This window comes from Lissotriton helveticus, chromosome 4_1, assembly GCF_964261635.1.
Source record: "Lissotriton helveticus chromosome 4_1, aLisHel1.1, whole genome shotgun sequence".
Classification (NCBI taxonomy): domain Eukaryota; kingdom Metazoa; phylum Chordata; class Amphibia; order Caudata; family Salamandridae; genus Lissotriton; species Lissotriton helveticus.
In genome coordinates, this window is record NC_136063.1 from 269,139,287 (window position 1) to 269,161,992 (window position 22,706).

The 22,706-nt window shown below is 50.3% G+C and overlaps 1 protein-coding gene across 3 annotated transcripts in view; it reads left to right on the top strand.

The window, feature by feature from the left end:
• Nucleotides 1–22,706, top strand: part of ASAP1 (ArfGAP with SH3 domain, ankyrin repeat and PH domain 1) — a 2,040,747-nt gene that overhangs the window by 944,761 nt on the left and 1,073,280 nt on the right. For all 3 annotated transcript variants that reach the window (XM_078686749.1, XM_078686753.1, XM_078686750.1), the window contains one exon: nucleotides 20,670–20,739. In XM_078686749.1, coding sequence (XP_078542875.1) covers nucleotides 20,670–20,739 — 70 coding nt within the window. The remainder of the gene's footprint in view (nucleotides 1–20,669; nucleotides 20,740–22,706) is intronic.

Sequence of the window (22,706 nt, forward strand, 5' to 3'; positions counted from 1 at the left end):
GGAAGGGCGGGCGAGACGCAACAACATCAGGCTCGTGGGGGTCCCGGAAAAATGGGAGGGCAATAATCCTGCCCAACGTGTGGAAGACTGGCTCAGAGACATGCTACCGGAAGACACACTCTCGCCCTATTTCGTGGTGGAACGGGCGCACCGCGTACCCACGAGACCACATACCACGGGCTCTAACCCGAGACCGCTGCTCTTCATGATACAGAACTATCGAGACAGGGACACGATCCTGAGAGAAACTAGACGGCTCGGGAGATTCGTATAGATAATGCCACCGTGATGTTCTTCCCGGACTACACTATTCAGGTGCAACGTCAAAGGCACAATTTCTTGGAAGTGAAACGGAGACTCCGCACAGCAGGCCTCAAATATTCCCTACTCTTCCCTGCGAAGCTGAGAGTGGTGGCACGGGACAAGACCTACTTCTTTAATACTCCTGAAGAAGTCGGCGAATGGCTCGACAGCGGTACGGACACGGCACCCAGGCAGGCACAGGGCTATGAGACGAGGCCACGGGCGCGTGGGCCGAGGCGTCGTCGCAGGAACAGGGACCGGCAGACCCGCCGCCCAGAGGAAGCGTCGCGCCACTCCCCGCCAACGGACCAAATGATCCAGGAACAACAGGATGCACTCCGGAGGGTCTCCCAGTTGAGCAATTCACCAACATCGGACGTCATACAGGACGCCAGCCCATGGATAGTTCCAAGTGATGATGACGCTATCTACAGAATATCGGACTCCCAGTTGTCCGTAGACCTGCCAGATATCACACCACAGACGGCTGACTTGCTCCACTGAAACCACGCAAGTAGTCCTAATGAACCCTGCCGGGGCGGCGGGGACAGAGCTGGGAGCCAGATGGACACTGGGACGTTGTGAGTGCGGGCCATCGCCCAGGATGTCTCCTACCGCTCCGGTGATGGATGGAGTGAACTTGTCGCAGTGAGTATTCCCCCAGCCACATAGATGCTGAGAAGGTAAGGCGGTGGTGGGATCACGCTGCAGTTCTTCCCCTTCTCTCCCCCATGCCCCATGCCCGCTGCCCCTAACGCCCAGAGACCTTCCTATGCCAGAGACTTGGGAAGTGAGATCTGCTTTCCTTTCCCCCTGCGTGATTAGCCGAACTGAGGCCCCGCAACAGGGGGCGGCGCTGTATCCCCGAGCAATGACTTTGGCTGCATGGAGTACACAACGTATGGCCCGGGGGAGGACCAACAATCTCCTTTCCTTACTTGAATACGTAAGCTGCTGAGACTGCGACTAGCACACGTTACCCCCTAGACTTGAGTATTGTTTCTTTGCCTTCTTTGGTGTGTTTGGACGGCGACATGTTGCGAAGCCGACCTTTTGGTATTTGTTACTGTTTTGCATTGATTGGTCATTATGATTCTTATCCCGCCCTCACCCTTGGAGATTTGCCTAGACTATTCCTCCATGTGCCGGTGCCTATGTCTGATCTGAGTGGGGAGAAGAGGCCAGGGGACCTGTGGAAGTTCTCGCCTGGGGGACGGGTGGTGGGTGGGGCAGGTACTTCTTGCCGAAGCAGTGAGTATGGCTGAGATCAAGATATGTACGTGGAATGTCAGAGGCATGCACACACCGTCGAGGCGTTACCAAATCTATTCTTACCTGAAACGTCACAAATTTCACATAGCACTGTTACAGGAAACACACTTTAATAAGGCAGAGGTACACACACTGCGCCGCAGATGGCGTGGACAGCTTTACGCCATGGAGTACTCTTCCTTTGCTCGCGGGACACTCATGTGGATCCGACCGGGCACCCTGTGGGCGGTCATAGACACACAGATAGACACGGAGGGTAGATACGTGATAGCCCGAGGCAGACTTGATGGGCGTCCTGTAGTACTTGCCTCTTTGTACTCCCCGAACACTGACCAGGGCAAATTCTTTGACGGCCTCTCCACAACGCTGGCGTCCTGGCATGGAATCCCATGGATTCTTGGGGGCGACTACAACTGTGTCCTGGATGTGAATCTAGACAGATCTTCCGCACCCCCGGCCAATGCCCAGACGCACACCACCACGAAAACCCTTCTCAATTGGGCCATGCAATGGGATCTCCATGATGCATGGAGGGCACGCAACCCAACAACACGAACGTATTCCTACTGGTCAGGTGCGCATGCCCTACATGTGCGCTTAGACCGATACATGATCACCACTGATCTTCTCCCGTTGGTCAGGGACTCGCAATATATGGGCCGCACACACTCAGATCATAACCCCAACACACTGGCGATTGCTTGGGAAAACCCCCACCCGCCTATCCCCACCTGGCGCTTCCAACCAGACCTCTTACTGGACGCGACCTTCCGCGACTCCCTACTCACACAGACGGCTCAATACTTTGAGCTCAATGCTGGCACGGCATCCTCCCCCCAGACCGAATGGGACGCATTTAAGGTGGTGACCCAGGAAATCTGGCTGGGAACACAGGGGCGCATGCGGCGACAGCTTGAAGACGACCTGACGCGACTGGAGACTGAGCTGCTAGATCTCGAGCGCACTGCGGAGGGGGATGCAGGCAATCGACTGACGGAGGCCACAGCGGAACATGGTCGCCTCTTGGAACGCTTACGTAACATTAACTTCACAGCACACTCTGCCCGCATGCATCGACAGGGTGATAGGCCTGGCAAGCTGTTGACCTGGCTGATTGCACGGGAGGATCGTTCGACCCCCATTTCAGCAATACGGGCAGAGGGAGGTGGATTACTTTACACCCAGCGCCAAATACACGGGGCATTTACTGGTCACTACTCGGGGTTGTATCGCTCCCGGCTGTGTGTCCCATTGTCTGACATAGCCGAATATCTCTCACCCTTTCAACTGCCCACCCTAACGGCTGCGCAGCAGGATGACCTCGGAGCACCGCTGGACCCCGAGGAACTCCGCGACACCATTTTCAATCTCTCGAATGGCAAGTCTCCCGGACCGGATGGCTTGCCAGCTGAATTCTACAAGGCCGCCTCGGACATTCTTATTCCCCACCAGGTGAAAATGTACACTGCTGCCACGGACGACTTCTCCCTGCCCCGACGCTTAATGAGGCTACCCTCGTGTCTCTGCTCAAACCTGACAGGGATAGCGAGCGGATGGGATCGTACCGCCCCCTTGCCCTCCTCAACACGGACTATAAAATCCTCGCCTCCACGCTCGCCCGCAGACTGGCCCCTATGGTACCCGCACTGGTACATTACGACCAGAACGGATTTGTACCGACGCGCCACACCGTCTATTCCGCGTACAAGAGTACGCCACACGACGGTGGCCGCGCGCCGGGTGCCTGGTGCTGGACCTGGAGAAAGCGTTTGACTCGGTGGAATGGCCTTACCTGCGAGCAGTCATGGACAAATTTGCATTGGGGGACGACTACGAGACTATGGTTGGCCTCTTGTACCGCAGACCCACGGTCCGCGTCCGAACTGGTACACTGCTTTCAGACCCTATTCGTGTGCAGAGGGGCACCAGACAGGGCTGCCCCCTGTCGCCCTTGCTGTTCTCCTTAGCTGTGGAACCCCTGGCTGCGATACTCAGGTCCCGAGGAGCGGAGTGGGGTATACCGATGGCGGATGGTCTTCATGCGGTGTCATTATATGCAGACGATCTCCTCCTCTATATCTAAGATCTAAGTGATGTTCCGGCGTCCCTCACTGACATTTTCTGCACTTTTGAGGAAATGTCGGGTTTGAGAGTAAACTGGGCCAAATCAGGGGCCTACTCCTTTGACCCGAATGCTCCCGAGAGTGAGATACGCATCGGTGGCGAGAGACTACAGTGGTATCCCACGCCATTCAGATATCTTGGGATCACATTTACCGTGACCCTGCAGATATATTAGAGGGGAACCTGATGCGAGCGATCGCATCCATCCGATCGCAAGTTGGGTTCTGGAAAACTCTGCCACTAAACGTTCCTAGCCGCGTAGCCCTGACGAAAATGATAGTCCTGCCACGGCTACTGTACTACTTTGCCAATATTCCATCCTATGTCCCCAACCGGGTGTTTCGAGACCTTGAAGTCCTACTACGTGACCTGATTTGGAATAAGGGTCGACCGCGCATTGCGCTGACGAAATTATATATGCCCACTGAAGCGGAAGGACTGGCTGTTCCCAATCTGGAGCTGTATTACCTGGCGGCTCAAATGCAGTGGGTGTCAGGATGGCTAGGTGGTAAGAACTTGGGAGACACCGCCACGGACACCGCTGTCTGGTCCAAGTTGCAGATTCAAGTGCTGTTTCACCCGCTGACCCAGGCTCCCCGCCCCCCACAACTATATCTTGCGGTGGCGCGCAGATGTTTCCTACGCTGCCTGCGCCTAACCCGAACGACAATACCATATGCCCCGATACTCCCTCTACTGGGCACCCCGACTGCGACGGGGGCTCTGACGGCTGCAAAGCTTGACAGCTGGACCTCTGCAGGAGTGGAAACGCTGGGGGATCTGTACTCCGATGGCGCCCTCCTCCCCTTCGCCAGTCTTGTGGACGACACATCTCTCCCAGCTGGACAGTTCCTATTGCACGCGTCCCTCACCCACACGCTGACTGCCGCCTGGGGTGACATATCTGACGAGTTGCCCACACATCATTTTATACAATACCTTCATGTTATGAGTAATGGCACGCACATAATTCACTGGCTGGCACAAGCTCTCTTCCTTCACACTCATCCCGTCACCGTACAACTGAGAGAGAAATGGGCGACAGACAGGGGGAGGGATTGGAAGTATAAGGAGTGGGCGATGGTCCTGGTTGGCCCAGTTAACGTCCCACGTAACCCTCGCTTCAAAGTTATACAACTCTACATACTACACCGTGCATACCTCACCCTAGACAAAAAAAACAGATATTTTTTGGTCACGGACACTGCCTGCAACCGCTGCTCCTTGATGGGAGCGGACCTCCTCCACATGCTCTGGCTCTGTCCTGCCCTTCAACACTACTGGGATGGGGTGACTGCGCTGCTTACGCATTGCACTAAAGAACACGTGCCGAGGACTTGGGAGGCCTGCATACTGGGACTATACAAACGCACACAGCTGAATAAAGTCCAGGCCCGGTACTGGGATCTCGGGCTGATCACGGCCAAGCGACTGCTCACCAAGCGGTGGAAAGCCGACACACCTCCGCACATTCGACACTGGAGCCTATCGCTCACAAATTGGGCGCGAGCAGAGAGCACAGTCCTGAGGCGAGAGGAGACAGCGGGCCTTAGGAAATTCCCAATTGCACAACAATGGGATGACATCCTCCAATCCTTTCAATAGAAATGTGTGGAATAGGGGATCACGTGATGAGCTATATGCTACCCCCCCGCACCCCTCCCTGCAGTGGACACTATGAGAAACATCTACACCCAGCAGACTTCCCTACTCATATACTACACTACACTACACTATAGGACACACTACATGCCTGGCTGTTCATCAATGGCGTGTGCATTGCCCCTCCCGCGCCTAAATCCCAGCACATCCAACTATTGTCGGGGGTCCTGCCACGGGCTACCTCACGAACAATACTGTACTCCGCACTTGACACGCCCTTATGGTGGCGATCCCCCCTTGTGTACCTGACATGCAGGCGAGCCACACACTATAATCTCCTGCCTACCCGCCCACTCGACCGCTACCGATATAATGGCACCGCACTTCCTTCCCTGAACACATGGCTATCTCTACCCCCACTCCCCTTTCCTTTAACGTATATTTCCCATGTTACTGTTTTGAAGTTTATTGACGCACTGGTCCCGCCTCCCTTTGGACCAGGCTCTTCGAAGTTGGCTACTGTGCACGATACACCGTGGGGCCTTTGAGAGTAGCAGCAATGGCCGAGGTGATCCTACCTGAACGCCAATACAAACATCAGACACTCTCATCAGGGTAGATAAGCTGTATAGATACTCGCTCACCGACATACTTAAGATGTTGTGCAGCCTCATCTTCCACTACCGTTGCCCCGCGCCCTCTTGGAGGGCGAACTTAGCTGTCTCTCTTCCTCATGACCCACATGTGTCAAAGCGGGCCACTATCCACCGGAGGACGCTGATGAGTGCTAGCATAGCTCTGTCACTACGGGTTCGCATAAAAAAAGAGAAAACCCTACAGACCCATACCTCTGTATTACCGAATGTTTGTATGATCGTGCAGTGCTAAAATAGACCAATCTACGCCGCCGAACCTCAGGGTTGTCGGCCTTGAGGCTGTGTTCATCAATTACACAAAATACTGTTCAGGATGTACGCGGCTGGCCCGGATGGGTTGTAAGCTGACTGCTGTGTAGCATGCACGTTGAATAAGAAAGGTCTTAAAATATAGAAAAAAATAAAAATAAAAATATGCCGGAGCTAAGTAAGGAAGGCTAGAGGGCTTGCTGTTAAGGGAAAACATGCCAGAATCCCAAAGATAAAGTCATAATACAAATCACAAGCAGATGCGTAGGAAGGACGGCAGCAATGACTGGAGGGAGAGGGTGCGAGCGCGGCGGCAACCCAAAATAACACTCAGTGATGTCCGCTGGGAGGGAACCAAGAACACAAAGGTGAGAAATATAGGCATTATTGACTAACCACAGTAAAGGAATTTAGAAAGGCAAGCCAGCACACCAACCATAAGCGCTGGGTATTTTGAATGCCCATGTCCTGAATACGATACAAAAAACAATGGTACTAGACCTAGATTTTCCAACGATCTATATCTATTCTAAATTTATTATCATAAAAGAATTCTGAGCATGCATCATGTTTAGCTCGCAGTATTAAATACAGTAATTTTTTACTGAAATAGTGCAAACAACCAAAGCATATTTCACCAAGAATGTATTCAATATCATAAGGTGAACAGTATATTTTTTACTGTATCAAATAAGACGAATTTTAGAAAGGTTGCTCCAAAGGAACGTGCAAAATGCAGAAAAGGGTGCTCTGGTGTGAAAGAGGTGAAAAGGAATTTCCAAAGGTTAAGGAGAAAATCTTAAAAACATTTAGTTGCTAGACCGATTAACAATTCTCAGTCTCCTCGAGCCTGGCCAGATGGAAAGAATCAAGATTCACTTATATACAATTCGCAAGTACACAAAATATATCTTTGTGTGGCACGTGAAATCTGGGGCTCGTGGTCCAGGCTAGTTATGTGGGTGTCGACGTTTCGACCTGACTTGGGGTTGCCAGGGTGGTTCGAGACATCGGCCTTGCGGGACTGTGTGGGGCAACCTTAAAAGGTTATGTTGGTCGTGTCTCAACCCGCAGATTCTTGCGGGGCGTGGGTTCCTCAATAATTAATAAATCATAGTAGGCTTCTTCATCCATAATTGAGGCGGCATGGTTATAGGAGCGTATCCCTCTAGTTCAATATCAGTGCAATCCATGCTGAAGATTCCAATCGACACAACCAAGGCATCTGCGATCCGCACGATGGAAGCTGGGAGGGAATTTAATTGGGCGCAGAGAAGTTGTGTGATTATGGCATGTGTTTAAAATGTAATACAATATTATTGATATCAGTTTGTGAATCCTAATTAGTCTCAATCTGCAAAGCGGTTACTGGATTGTAGCTTTCCCATTTACCCGTTAATTTAAAAGGGTGAAATAACAACACAAAATACACACACATGTACAATGGTATAGTTAAATGTAAATCTAACACTTTAGGTGTTGTGAAGCCGCGGTTTGCATCATAAGCGTCATATTACAGACATTCCCATTGTCGATATTCTCACTCTCTTCATAAAGTTTTTAAAGGAAACTACTCTTTTGAAAGATAGAAAGTAAAGTGCAAGGCGTTGTAGGAAAGTGGCTCTATATACACTGACCAAAGTAAGGTACAGTGTGTATAGAGTCCCCAGAAGTTTGGCAGAGGCTAAAGTTAGATATAACCTTACTCTCTGAAGTGGTATCTTAGTCGAGCAGTAATACAGTATCAGAGGACAGTGTAAAGCCTTTGTTGTACACACTCAGTCAGCAAATGGTCTCCCACACTCAAGAACTGAACTCTAGGCCAATTGTTTTGTATCAAAAGATATAGTTGTTTTATTTTTGAACCAACAAGGTATCAAAATATACTTTCTCAGGATGAGTTACTTTAGTTAAATACTTTTCAAAAAGGCAATAGACTTTTTGAATGCGAGAGTTACAGTTTGTTGCAACAGGCAACACAATTTCACATACAATGCAACATTGAGCTCAATGGAAATTTCTAGTTAAATACAATTAGTTACTTTGTAGATTACTTTTCTAACCATAGGACTGGATCCTATTTTCAGTCCTGGGTCATGAGCTGTAAACAGTTAAGTAAAAGCGTTTTGGTTACAGTAGTGATTTTTAAGGAATATTATTGTATTTTAAAAGTTGACACTTGAAAACTTTTTCAGTTTAAATTACCAATGTTATCGTATGAAAGGAAATTCAATTTGCAGGTGAAGTATGTTCACGTTACTTTTGTAATCCAGTGCTTGACTCCTAGGTTCAGCACTTGGACCTCTATCTAAAACAGGCAAGTAATTACTTTTTTATCGTTGGCACGATTTTTAGAGAATATTTGTAAGTTTCAAAAATCGACACTTGGAAACGTTTTCAGCAAAAAGCAGGCAATGATATCCTATGGAAGAAAATTCATGTTACTGGTAAGTACGGTTAGATTTACTTTTAGGGTCAGTACTGGGCTCAAAGATGCAGCACTGAGGTCTCACCTGATAACAGGTGAGTAAATCGGAATTTGTAGTTCGGCTGATTTTAGATGAATATTTTAAAGTTCCAAAACTCCACACTTAAAAGAATTTCCAAGGGAAATAAGTCAATGTTAGCCTATGGAAGAAAAGTGAGTTATCGGCTTGTAGGTAAGTACTCGACTGGCAGAGTTAAGGTTCTGGGCATAGACTCAGGGGTCTCCCAGGGTCAGGTAGATACAGTTGGTACACCCTCAGCGGCACAGGGGCAGCCGGGTGCAGAGGTAGTTAGGCCCAATGTTATCCAATGAGAGGCAGGGGTCCTTCGGTTGGTGGCTGCTGGCTAGCAGTCCACACAGCTGTGGGAGCTGGGCTCCTGGTCACTTGCTCAGGGCAAATGGGGAAGTAGAATAGGACAAAGGTTGCACTGCCAGGGGCACTCGGGCAGCTGGGTGCAGGGTGCTATTGAGCCGTCAGGCGCTCAATGTTATTCAATGGAGATCTTGAAAAGGGAACAAAGGCTCCAGGCTCTGGGAAGGAGGATCTTATGGAGCGACCAACACTTTGAGGGGTAAGTTGGGATCTTGGAGGGTAGGTAGGCACCCCGGAGTTGGGCACAGGAGGCCAGGGAGCGCCGGGTGCAGGGGTGTCTTTGGATGTCAGGAAATCTTACCCTCTGCTGGTCGCGGTTGTAGGGGTAACTGGTTCTGAGTCTGCAGGCGTCGCCTGGTTCGTCGAGGAGGGTCCTTGGGCACTGGATTCCAGGTCAGAATCACCGGGGGGACGTCCTCAGGGTCTTTGTCCAGGACACAGGCCGGGCTCAGCGGGTGCAGAGTGGGCTGGATTTGCAGTTCCTGGCTGGCACCTGGGGTATTGCTGATTGAGCAGAGCCACTGCTCATGGGAGTCCCAGTCTCTAAGAGGGTCAAGGCAGGCAGGTCCTCCGGGGTTCTTGAGTTAACTGTCCCCAGGAGATGCCGGGATTTAGCAGGAGCAAGTTCAAGGATCTACAGACCTGTAGGGCTGGGGCCAAGTCAGTTGGTGTCGTCCTCTTGTTAGCAGCTGCACGCCTGGTCTTCTTTCTTGTTTCGAAATCGGGATCTGAGGTAGGAAGGTTCAGGGTGCCCCTAAATACTACATTTAGGGGCATTACAGGTAGGGGAAGGACAGGGACCAATAGATCCCTGTCCTGTGGGGAGTACACCCTGCTCCTCTCCTGTGGGAGGGGGCAGGAGCCTATCTCTGATTGGGCAGGGCTCCCCATACTCAAGATGGCCGGAGCCCGGAGTTGTGCTTCACCTCACCTCCCCCATCTGAGGGGTGCAGTTGGCACAGGCTGGCACACCCCCTTCCCTCACGTAGGGTTTCCCCGCAAGTCTTAGCGCCAGATTGGGGTCAGAACTGGTGGGAGCCAGTTGCTGAGTACAGCAAGTGGTCTGGAGAAGCTCACAAAGGCAGTATGCCTTTGAAGCTTCCCTCTGCCATCCTGGGAGAGGAGACCTAGCACCTCGCCCAGGATGTGCATTGTTGCAGGCCCAGGAGAGCGGAGGCTCTCCACCCAGGGGTCCAGCAATATATCTGCTGTGTGGCAGCCTAGGCAGTCTCTCAGACAAGACGTGGATTGTAGGTTAGGTTTCAGGGGGCATCTCTAAGATGCCCTCTGTAGTGCCTTTTATATTAAATCCCACACTGGCATCAGTGTGGGTTTAATGTGCTGAGAAGTTTGATATCAAACTTGTCAGTCTTCAGAGTAGCCATTATGGTGCTTTAAGTTCGTAATGACAACCTCCCAGCACAATATACTCTTAATGGCATCACTGCACTTACAGTGCCCAGGAATGGCCCTGGGTACTGTAGGAGCACAGGGCTCATGCACCTGTGCCCACTCCACTGGCATAGAGCACCCAGCTAGAGGGGTGACTGATGTATGCCAGGGCAGTGGGTATGTGGGCATGGCACACAGGAATTTGTGCCATGTCGACTCTTTGTTTAGTTCTGCACCAGTACACTCAGCCTGCAAAGGCAGTGTGTGGGTGTCAGGGTGCAGGGCCCCTAAGGGTGGCACAATAAGTGCTGCAGCCCTTAGGGGTCTTCTCTGGTCACAATGCCCAGGGTACCTAGGGTACTATTTACCAGGGGCTGACGTGGCCAGAAATGCCAATTGGGTTTGAGCTTCAATACAGTTTTTTTTTTTTTTTTTATTAAAAACTTTTATTGAGCAGCAGAAATCATATTTACAAACACGGGCCTACAACCACACGGGCTGGCCGCTAACAGCAAGGCATGATGCAGTACAAGAAAATCAGTGGTCGAATCCCCAGCGATAGGCAAGAGCAGGATAAAAATGCCGCACAGAGTGCAAAGCAGGATAGAAACTTTTCTTATTTTGGAAAAAATAAAAGGAAACAAACACAGAAACAAGGCGAAGAACGTAAAGGATAGAGTCAGCCCCTGAGGGGGGGAAGCTCACTAATGAGAGACACAAATTTGCAATCAATAGAACGAGTCAGGGTGGGGGGACAGAGGGGAGGTCAAGCAAACCACATGAATAATGAACGAACTGATGGGAATGTCAATTCAGGGGGATAAGGGGACATCAGGGGTCTCTACCAGGGGAGGAGTACAGATGTTCCCACGAAAGGTGTTCCACTGACCCCAGATCTTCGTCCATGCCCTTGGTCTGCCCCTAGCCGTGTATACCGTCTTTTCCCTGAACATAGACCAGTCCATATTTTCTTCCCATACAGACACGGTAGGGGGTCTGTGCGAGCCCCAAAGCTGCGCTATATCTCGTTTTGCAACCATGTACCCCAGGGTCACCCATCTCGTCTGGGCGACTGTGTAATCGTTGGGTTCCCACACATTCAGCAAACACCTCCGGGCCTCAGGCAACAGGGCAATCCCAGTAACATCAGCCATCACCGCAAGCACTCTAGTCCAATAATCAGCCACCCCCGAACACTCCCAAAGGATATGGAGAAACGTAGCACTCATTCCGCACCCACGCTTGCACAGCCCATCCGGGGAGAAACCCATTGCAACCAAACGAGGACCAGTGACGTACACTCGGTGTAATATCTTAAGCTGGACGAGACGGAGACTGGCGGGGATGGCGACCTCTTTCGGGGAAGACAGAGCCGATTGCCAGTCTTCGTCGTCCAATTCCAGCCCATCTCCAGTCCACACTTCTCTAAGCCGGACGAGCAGATCCGCTCGATTGTTAATCAACTTCTTGTAGATCAAAGAGATAGTGCTATCAGGGAGATAACCGTCGAGTATACGATCTTCAAGGGGGGAGGACTCCGGGATGGCGGCACCGGAAACCAGAACCGAAGTCAGAGCATGACGGACCTGCAAGTATCTAAAAAACTCTCTGTCACTCAATTCGTATTCATTCCGAAGGGCCTCGAAGGACTTCACTGCTCCATTCACCCAAAGGTCACCCACTCTACAGATACCAATCATGTCCCAGCGTTCAAACCCCTTCGTAGTCCAGAGGCATCCCAAACGTTCAGACGCATAAAGTGGAGTCGCCAGCGTGACTCGATCAACCCAGCCCATGCTCACATTCGCAGCCCGCCACACACTAACAGCAATCCTAGTCGGTCCCGTAAGGTGAAGCCCAGCCGCCTTGGAATAAAGCACTCTATTGAAGTCTCCACCCGGCAGTTGGAATCTGTCCATTTCAAAAGCCGGATTCGGGCCGGGTGAGTATACCGAGTGGTTGATGGCGGACAACTGGGAGGCCCAATAATATCTCCTAATGTCAGGAAGTGCCATGCCCCCATCATACCAAGGGATGGTGAGCTTCGCAAGGGCAATGCGCGGACGCCCGTCCCAAATCAGCTGTCTCTGTAAACCCTCTACCTCCCGGAAGTAACTGTTAGGGATGTCATCAAAAGAATTCTGGAGTGCATAAAGAAATCGCGGTAGGGACATCATCTTGAAGAGGGCGGCCCTGCCCAGCGGCGACAAAGGTAATTTACGCCACCGGGCCACGTCCAGTCGCAATCTACGAAGTGGGGGAAGGAGGTTACGTTCGAAGCGGAGCGACTAGTCCAGTGTAATAAAAATCCCCAAATATTTAAAGCCCGATTGAGTAACCTGGATGGGAAATCTACGTGGTAGCGGAGGCAAGCCGCCAGAAATAACATACACAGAGGATTTAGCCCAGTTTATAATCAAGCCAGAATTCTTGCCGATCGAGGTAAGGACGTCAAAGAGGACATTTAGAGATTTACGCGGGGAGGTAAGATAGAGAAGAATGTCATCGGCATAAAGCGAAACACGATCCTCAAAGTCGGGGGACCACCGTATACCTTTGATAGACGGCTCCCATCGGAGCCACGCAGCTAGCGGCTCCAATGCGAGAGCAAAAAGCAGCGGAGACAAGGGACAACCCTGCCTGGTCCCCCTACCAAGGGAGAAGGGTACCGACACTCGACCGTTGACAACGACCTGCGCCAGGGGGTTGGTATACAACAGTTTCACCCATCCGATAAACTCCGGGCCGAAACCAAACTTCACAAGGGCAGCCCAAAGGTAGGGCCACTCTATCGTGTCGAAGGCCATCGAGGCGTCCAAGGAAGCCAAAATGGCCGGTTCCGTCAGGGACCCCGCCCTCGCGAGGACTCCATGAAGACGCCGCAGGTTAAGGGCTGTGTTCCGATGCGGGATAAATCCGGATTGGTCCGGATGAATCAAGTCACCGATGACAACTAGCAGACGAGTAGCAAGAACCTTGGCTAGAACCTTAGGCTCAGCGTTTAACAGGGAGATGGGCCTATATGACGCACAAAGGTCTCGGGGTTTACCTTCTTTAGGAATAACCACTATCGTGGCCAGGCGCTGGTCATAGGGGAGTGTGCCAAGATCACGGGATTCCCGAAACATCGCTCGAAGATAGGGCGCAATCTTATCAGGCCGCAGTTTGTATAGCTCAATCGGTAGGCCATTCGGGCCCATAGCCTTGCCCGAACGGAGAGATCGAATTGCCGCCGCTATTTCGTCCGTAGAGAACGGGGCCTCCATAGATACCCGCTCCACTTCGGAAAGGCGAGGCAGATCTATGTCACGCAACAAGAAGTGGGAGTCATCTTCGTCCCTAGCCGACACCGGGGAGTAAACCGTACGGAAATAATTCGCAAAACATTCCACTATCTCAAGCGGGTCAGTCACTCTCACACCATCCAAAGTCTGAATCACAGGAACAACACGATTCGCTCTTTCCTTCTTGTCTAACCAGGCAATCAATTTACCCGCCTTATCCCCAACATCGTAAAGTCGGCCCTGTTGTTCCCTGTGCATCTTCTTGGCCGCGTCCGTGACCAGGGACTTGTAGTCAAATTGCTTCAGACCAAGGGCATGGAGTTTGTCACGAGTAACACCTGATTCCAGGTCAGCCTCCAACCCCAGAATTTCGGTCTCCAGAACCACCACCTCCCGATTCCTCGCCTTCTTAGTTTCAGCAATAAGAGATAGGGCCTGCCCACGAATCACCGTCTTAAAGGCCTCCCATAGGGACACTGCAGAGGAGACGGACCCTTCGTTGTCCAGGAAGTAGTGGTCTAAGGACTTGATTAGTTGATCACGTGTCCCAGGAGAGCTCAAGTACCAAGGATTAATAGGTGCAACCCGCCCCACAGCCTCGATACCCATTTCAAAACAGAGCCAGAGCGGGGAGTGGTCAGAGATGCCCCGGGCCAGGTGTCTAATCTCCCGGACCGAGGTAGCCTGCGCAGCTGGCATGAGGAAGTAATCAAGGCGGGAAAAACTCCCATGAGCCCCGGAGTGGAAAGTATATTGGAGCTGGGTGGGATGCATAAGTCTCCAGCAGTCCACCAAACCAAAGGTATCCAGGAAACCACCCAGCCACGCTTGGGCCGAAGGAGTATCCCTGGGGGGGTGACGATCAATCAAACCCGAGAGAACAGAGTTGAAATCACCAGCCATGAAAAGAGCACCATCAGGAAGTCCCAACAGCACTCGGCCAACATCTGAAAAGGTGGAGGTCTGCAGGCCAGGGGGTACATAAACAGTAAACAGGGAAAGGGTCCTGCCCTCGTACCTTCCCACGAGGGCGGCATAGCGCCCCCTATCATCCAGGAGTAACTCATCTATCTCAAGGGGAAGGGAAGACCGGATAAGAATGCCTACCCCTCTGGAACCCGTAGTAAACCCCGAGTGTGCAACAAGACGATAGCCCCACCTATTCAACGCATGACAAGTATTACCCACTAAGTGCGTCTCTTGCAAAAACACAATATCAGGAGACAGTCGTCGCAGATATCGCAACACCACCTCCCGTTTTATACGATCCCCCAAACCATTGACATTCCACGAAACGAACCTCAACCCATTACCCCCCATCCCAACATGTGACGCAGGAGCCACCCCACAAAGAGCCAGACGCTGAAAACAAGATTTGCAAACATTACATCGCCTTGAAAGAAACAAAACACAACTACAAACACCCCACCAACCCACCCCCCAACGTCCAACACAACACCCCCCACCCTGCACCCCTGCAGTAGACTAAAAAGCCACCCCAACATGCAGTGTGCCTGTCGCCCAAACAATCCCATTCTACAAAAAGACCCCGGAGGAGGAAAGGGCCCTTGTCCCACCCGCCACCCCGAAGGAGGAAAAGGAGGGGGATACACAGAAAACATAAACCACACAACTACGGAACCCCAGCAGAAAGAGTCTTGTTACGGAGGCAGGGGCCGAGGTATTACTTTCAGCTCTCCACGCCACCCTCGGCTCCACCCGGGTGCTCGGTGGCATCAGTCAGGTTAGTCCGGTCCGGTAAGGAATCCAGCCAATCACTTACAGACTCAGGTCGATCAAAGAAAAACGTTCGCTCATTGTACTCAACTCGCAACCTGGTGGGAAAAAGCATGGCATATTTCAGTCCCAAGTCTCGGAGACGCTTCTTGACTCCACGGAAGCCCATTCGCTATTTCTGGACAAGCTGAGAAAAGTCTGGGTAGAAATTCACAGTGGCATTCTCAAAGGCCACCAGGCCCTTCACTCTCGAGGCCTGCAGGATAGCGTCCCGGTCCCTGTAGTGAAAAAGCTTGGCAACGATGGGCCTCGGCGGAGCGCCCGGCTTGCCCTTTCCACCCGGAACACGATGGGCACGTTCCACCGCAAAGAATTTGCTCAACCCAGACGGAGCAAGGTAGTTCTGAACCAAGTCCTCAACGAGGAGATCAACGGAGTGAGCCTCAGGATTTTCGGGAACGCCAATTACACGCACGTTACAGCGTCGTGCCCTGTTCTCAAAATCCTCCAGACGATGGGACATAAAATCGTTCGCCGTTCTAAGATTGCCAAGCTCCGTCTGAAGCTCCGAGACGTCGGTCGTGAGACTAGTCGTCTTGAGGTCCAATGACTTCACTTTCTCATTGGTCTTAGACAGATCGGCCCGAATCAAGTTCACATCAATGGCCACAGTGTCGATTTTGTGAGCCAAGGCTTCGTACTGTTGGCCGATAGTCTCCTTCATGTTAGAGATGGCGCCCATGACGTCCTGTAGGAATAGCTCCGCCGAAGCAGCCATCGGGTCCCCCATTGCACTCGGGGTGGGAATGACGGCACCCGGGGACGATTTAGACTGGGTATACCGGTCCATGACATTAGACTCGACCGGGCCCCCACGAAGGGGAGTCTTGGTCTTACGTCTCTCTTGGTCCCCTCTGCCAAACATGGTGGAGAATGAGCCCCCGAGGGACCCTCGCGACCTGGTGAAAATGGCCGCTGAAAAAACAGGGCGCCACCGTCTAAAAGTCACCAGCGGGGGCTAGTCAAGGTGGGAGACGGCCCGGACAAATCCAAATCGAGCGAAAGGCTCCTTTACACTTCTTCGTTGTTGGGTCAGCCACCGGCCAGACACATCGGTAAAGAGACGTAGTCAGAGTGAGAATCGAAACCGAAAGGTAAGGGGGGGACTCATGAGTCGAATCCCACTGCCGCTGTTGTTCAACTTGGACACGGCCTCAGAGCCTCGCCAAGTCCCGGGTGTGCCCCAAGGCGGGCCTCGGAAAGTTCGATTCGACGTATCTTCGGTGCCCCTGGTCCAATTCAAAATCCGAAACCAGTATTAAGTTCAGCCCAGGTTCCTCTTCAATAATCCATTTAAGAATCCAGGATATTTTCAGGATATTTTGCCGGGAGTGGCGGGTGTCCGGAGAGCTCTGTGCTCACGCGGCCATCATGGATGCCCGCTAAGCTCCTCCTTCAATACAGTTTTTAGGGAAGGAACACAGGCCCTGAGCACCTGGTTGGCAGGAGCCCAGGGCACACTCAGTCAAAGCACATCAGCAATTCAGCAAAAAGTAGAGGCATACCATGCAAGAAAGATGGCACTTTCTCACAGAAGTGTACTGTAGGAAGGTGGATATCGGACTATGGTTACCCCCAACTTTTTGCCTAGTGTTTTGCTGGTTTTTGACTTAGTTGGCCTGGGATCCTGCTATTCAGGACCCCAGGATTCCTGCTCTCTCTGTCAAAATGGACTCCATGTACCTTAGGTACATATCTAATTGGATGCTGGGTCACCTTATCAGTTCCTGTACAGTGTACCATAGGTACCCAGGGCATAGGCGTACCCAGGGCCTACCAGGGGCTGCAGCATGTATTATGCCATCCCTGGCTGGCCATCCAAACTGACACAACTGGCTGCTAAGACAGCTGGGGCAAGGTGGTGTAATCACCCTTTGCTATAGATATAGTATACCTATATCTAACCCTAAAATGGACACGTATATCCCTATCAGTCACTCCTATAGCAGGCCTTATCAATCCTGAAGGCAGAGGGCTTGCAATTATGTGAGATGGTGCTCTAGCATGAGCTGAGCCTGTGTGCAGCTTGCGGAACCAAGTCCTTATAGCTGTTCCATGATAACGCTATACCATATACTCTTAAGTGCATTATAATCCTCGCGGTTATTGCTAACTTTGATATAGCATTATCAAAACATGTTGAGTAAGGTGTCATACGAATTGGAATACTACCCCCTCGCCAATTCTGGCGACGGGGGTAGCATTCCACCCTTTTAGAGGGACACGACATGTATGTAACTGTGAACCCCGGTTAAAGTTAACCCGAGCCTCAGCATCACAAAATGGATGCTGCCACCACAGACACAAGTCTGACCTCCTGCTGCTGGGAGTCCTTCCAGCGAGGGAGGCCTGGAGAAAGGGTTTCCTGCCTTGGGAGGTGCTAGCACCACCCCAGACAGGATTTTGTGTATTGAGGTAGGGAGGCCTGAAAGGAATGAGACATGCATGGGGCACACAAGGTGCCCTGTGTATACACCGGTTCAAACCAGTTGCTGGGGCACTCCAGCCCCAGTTCTGGCACGAATCCGGACAAAGGATAGGGGGTGTAACCACCCCCCCTTCCTGGCCCCACCCATAGGAGGGACCTAGTCGTAGTACAGCCCCCTTTAGCAGGATAAAGGTAGGAGCTGGTCCCATTCCAAATTAGATTTATCCTGACAACTTTACAAGAAGAAACTCTGGACTTCGACGTTCTGCTCCACAGAAGACTGAAGAATCTCCCTTGTGGGTAAGGAGTGTCCACCCTGCAACTGCAGGCACCATCAAGCGTCCTAGCGGTCCACTTTGTCGTCCTTCCTGCCGGATCCAGACTTCAGAGCCCGACGAGACCCGGACTCCCAGACCTCTCCGACCTCTACCTACATCTGCAGCACAGCTGAGACCCGTGGGTGCGACGAGACACGTGGGACCGGCCATCTTGAAGAGACTGCACTTCGCTTCCAGCACGACTTCAGAGGCATCCTCGAGAAAGTGCTTTGGGGATTGAGAAGCCCCAGCCCCGAGCAGCTCCTGCACCGAAGACCAGCCCCCCAGCATCCACGAGATCTGCGTGGGGCCCTTTTGCTTGATTGCTGCTCGACGCGTTGTCTGGTCACTTGCCGGCTGGCTAGTTGCCTCCTAGACGACGAACCTTGAAATCTTCACTGCTGGTCTGGTTGCTCCAGACTGGCCCTTGCTCCCTTCCAAGAGAGGAGCACCCTGGACCCTCCTGGTCGACTCCAGACGCCGTGTTCACTCACCGCGTGGGTTGCCCTCCAAATCCGGATCCGACACCGCCGACAGCGAGAGCCTGCGTGGGACAGCTCGTGTCTCCATCCTGGTCGTCGAAGACACCTCCTGGTCCACGTGGCTGCAGAGACAAGCGTCCACTCTTCACCTGATCGCGACAACAGCATCTGGTTCCTTCCTGGTTCCACACCGGTCACTGGCTAGTGACTTTGAACACTGTCCCCTCTGCTTTCAGGTCCTCTTCTTCCTCTATCCACCCGTGGATCGCACCGGACATCTTCCTCCTGGTCGCCTGCAGTATCTTTTCTTCCAGGCTCCATAGACTTCAACGAAGAAACCCGACACGACTTCGCACCTATGCACCCGCAGCCCGTGGGTGAGGTAACAAGAGCATTTCGGTGCTCAAGGGTAGCTTGACCAGGCCCGGACCGGCCGTTGTGTGCACTGGGCAATTCCCCGGTCGGCCGCAAGGGTGGGGGCCGGTTTTGGGCCCTGGGGGCCGTTTTTGTTACAGAGTCGTTTTTGCAGCATAGCTGCAAAATCGGCCCTGTAACAAAATCGGCCGAAAAGCGGCCCTGGCAAAGCGCTCGCCCCCCCCCCCGAGGGGGGGCCGGCCGAGCACTTTGCCAGGGCCGGTTTTGGTTCCCAGTCCGGCCCTGAGCTTGACTCTCCTAGTCTCCAGATTCTCAGTCGTTTTAGTCCTAACCAGTCAGGATTGTCCGTACTCATCTTTTTCTTGAACTGTACTGTCCATAGACGTTGTTACGCATCTCGCGTGTGAGTTCACACTCTGCACACGCGCCCCGTGGGCCTCCTATTACTTACCTGAGGTTAGGATAGTGTAGTCCCAGCGAACCTACAGCCTCTGGCCAGCTCCATTCCTTCTATCGATTTCCTTATACCATTTACTAGTATATGGTTTGTCGTGCCCCTAGGGCACCATTGTAATTTTGTGCAACTTATCGTATTTTTCCTAAGAGATTGTCATGTGCTTAGCCCTCTGATCTAAAGAATTCAGAGGTGTTTGTTATTAATAAATATACTGTTTATTTTCATAACAGCCTGTGTGGTGTCCTTTCATCTGGTATTCAAGGGGTTATATGTGGTAAAACAGCTGGCTTCACATGCAAAAGAGTTTAGCCGAAGACTGCTTTGTCCATGCTACCATTAGGATAGCTGGTCTATAAGGTTGTCTTAAAACCAATCACCATAAGGGTTGTTTGGACTGATACAAGGTGATCACTAGAACTAGTGAGCATCATATATCAGACCAACTTCTCACATGTACTGCATGTGGAAAGTTAACAGTTCCTGCTGAAAAACACTTTTTATTGTTGAATAACCTGCATTCTTGCCATATTGACAGGAAATCATCTCTATTGTTAGATCTGCAATCCATGTATAAATCTAACTGAATAAAAAGCAAAGCCACGAACACAACCAATTATCTACTATTCTTCTTTGTCCCTAAATATTGATGGGCATCCCTCTATTTAAGTTAGTATCTGTTATGTCCAGTGAGAGCTGCTGTGTAATTGCTGCACTGCCTTCTGAGTAAGTGTCACGTTCCATACACACAATGAATGAAATCAATTGTATTATGTGTGATTATACATGCAGAGAAGGTCTTTTAAGGGAAAAATATAGTATTTACAAAAGCTTATTTCCCCAAAGTGATCCACATGACTGCCACTCTCACTGTGCTTAATGGGGAGGGGGATAAGTGGTCCAGTTCCCTATGAGCGAAAGGCCAGCTTTATTAACTAGCACTTAAGTGTCTCATTCTATGAGAATCATTCCATAAAGGAGCAGGGAGAAGTTACTGTATTTGATTAGAGAACCTGTTGAACTTGTTACCCTTATTGTAAATGTTTTATTATATTTTTGTGTTTTGTTATTAGGCTAAGGAAAGTATGGCAAAGAAGAAAATGCACAGTCAAAAATGGAATCCTTACCATATCTCATGCAACTGTAAGTTATACAAAATTGCTAGTGTGAGTTGACACGTGTTGGTATCTTGTGTACACCCTCTGCACCAAATCCCTGAATTTTATACAATGGTCATTATTGTTTTGAGAGTTGAGTTATATATATATTTTTTTAGTTTTCCTTGATGCATACCAGGGAACTGTTCCCGTGAACTGTCAGCATTGTAAACCAATCTGCCAATTCTTCTACATTCTGATTCATATAATTTAACATCTATTCTGTTTGGCTGGGGGTTTTGCTCACCAGAGAGTTTTATATCTTTCTTCAGGTTAGGATAATGTTTCATCCATCCTTGAATCATTGTAGACTGGCACTGTTACCTGCTGAAAGCAATTGTGATAATTGCATCAAGTTATTTTTTTTAATGGATCTTATTGATAGACAAGTACCTTGTGATGTCCTAAAGCATATTTAGACGTGATAGCTTGGCTAATATGTTTTGGCACAGTAGCAGATGTTCTTGTTACACTTTGGTTAACTATAGGGATACAGTGTATAGAGTTTTCTTCTTCCCCTTCCTCTCTGAATTGAAAAGGGATACATCATACAGTATGTATTCAAATCTGTAGGCACCTCCTGCATACTATTGGTTTTCTTCTAGAACAACAACTTTATGCATGTTGCATGACTGTTATCTAAACTTTGGAACTCTTAAAGTTCTGTGAGCCCAGCATTTTACTGTCAAACATCTCTGGATCGTGAACAGTGTCCAGATAGATGTTTAATGTTGAATCAACATGACTATTGTGTCTCAACTTATATGTTAGTTGCAAGAATGAGACTTATGGGTATAGAGACATTTTAGTATTTTAATGCTGCACCATATTCATTCTTTCACACATATGCATCTGACTTTTGAATTTGCAGCTGTTTTGGCCTTTGCCCTGATGAGGCTGGGTAGACAGAAGGGTACTGTGAAAGACGGTGCAATTTACAACCTAAAATTTGTTATGTTCTTAAAGTACGTTAGCTAAAGGGTCTCAATCTAAAATCTACTTTGGTGTTTCAGACTTTATTTAAGACTGCATTATTAATCCCCCCTTTAGTCATGTATGTACCTGCACTAACTACTGGTGTTAAGAGGAAAATACATTTTTATAGCTATTTTTCTTTTCGAAAAATAGTAGGTAATTCTGGACTCTGGTGAGTAAATCAGAATGTGATGTAACCCAGGATTGCAACTGTAACAGAGTTTAAGCAACATAAATCAATCACCAGTTCAATTAACCACAATCCAAATGGCAAATATATAATCCTCCCCTATTACTTGTGAGTTTTATTTCATATTCTGCCTGTAGAACATCCAAACTGTCTGCAACAAACCTCCCTTCATTACTAATCTCACTGACCCACTAAGCTTAACAGCAGTAACCGAAGGCAACACTGAGCTCAAAGACTTGCAGAATTTGCTGACCTCAGCACTGGCTGTGCTACTTTATCCTGCATACCGCACTATGACTACAAAGGTGTTGGACGCTGCTCAACAACTGTCCCAGCCCACTAGTCGCTCCCAAAACATTTTCAAGTATCTTCGACCTCAGGCCTCTCCCACTTCAAGGCCAACATTGCAAAGTCTCTACTGTTCTCTAGGAACAGTTTGCTGATATCACCACCAGAGCAGCTAGTTACACAACTTCACTTCTCATTCTCAGAGATTTCAATATGAATCTCAACAATAACCTCCAGAACATAGGATTCTCATAGCTCCTTTCTGATCACTCGATAAACCAAGCAGGATAAACCCTTGGACCTAAAATTAATTTGTTGTGCTGACACCTCCCCTTCCTGCCTTCAACTGCTTTTCTTCTGACCATTCCATCCCTCAAATCACAGTGAGGGAGCACCCACTAGCCCTCAAAACTTTCACAGTACGTGCTGGAAAGTGGAATTTTGTCCAGGTCCATCTGTAGATTTCATCTCTCATAACTCTGTAAGCAGTGTTGAAATCA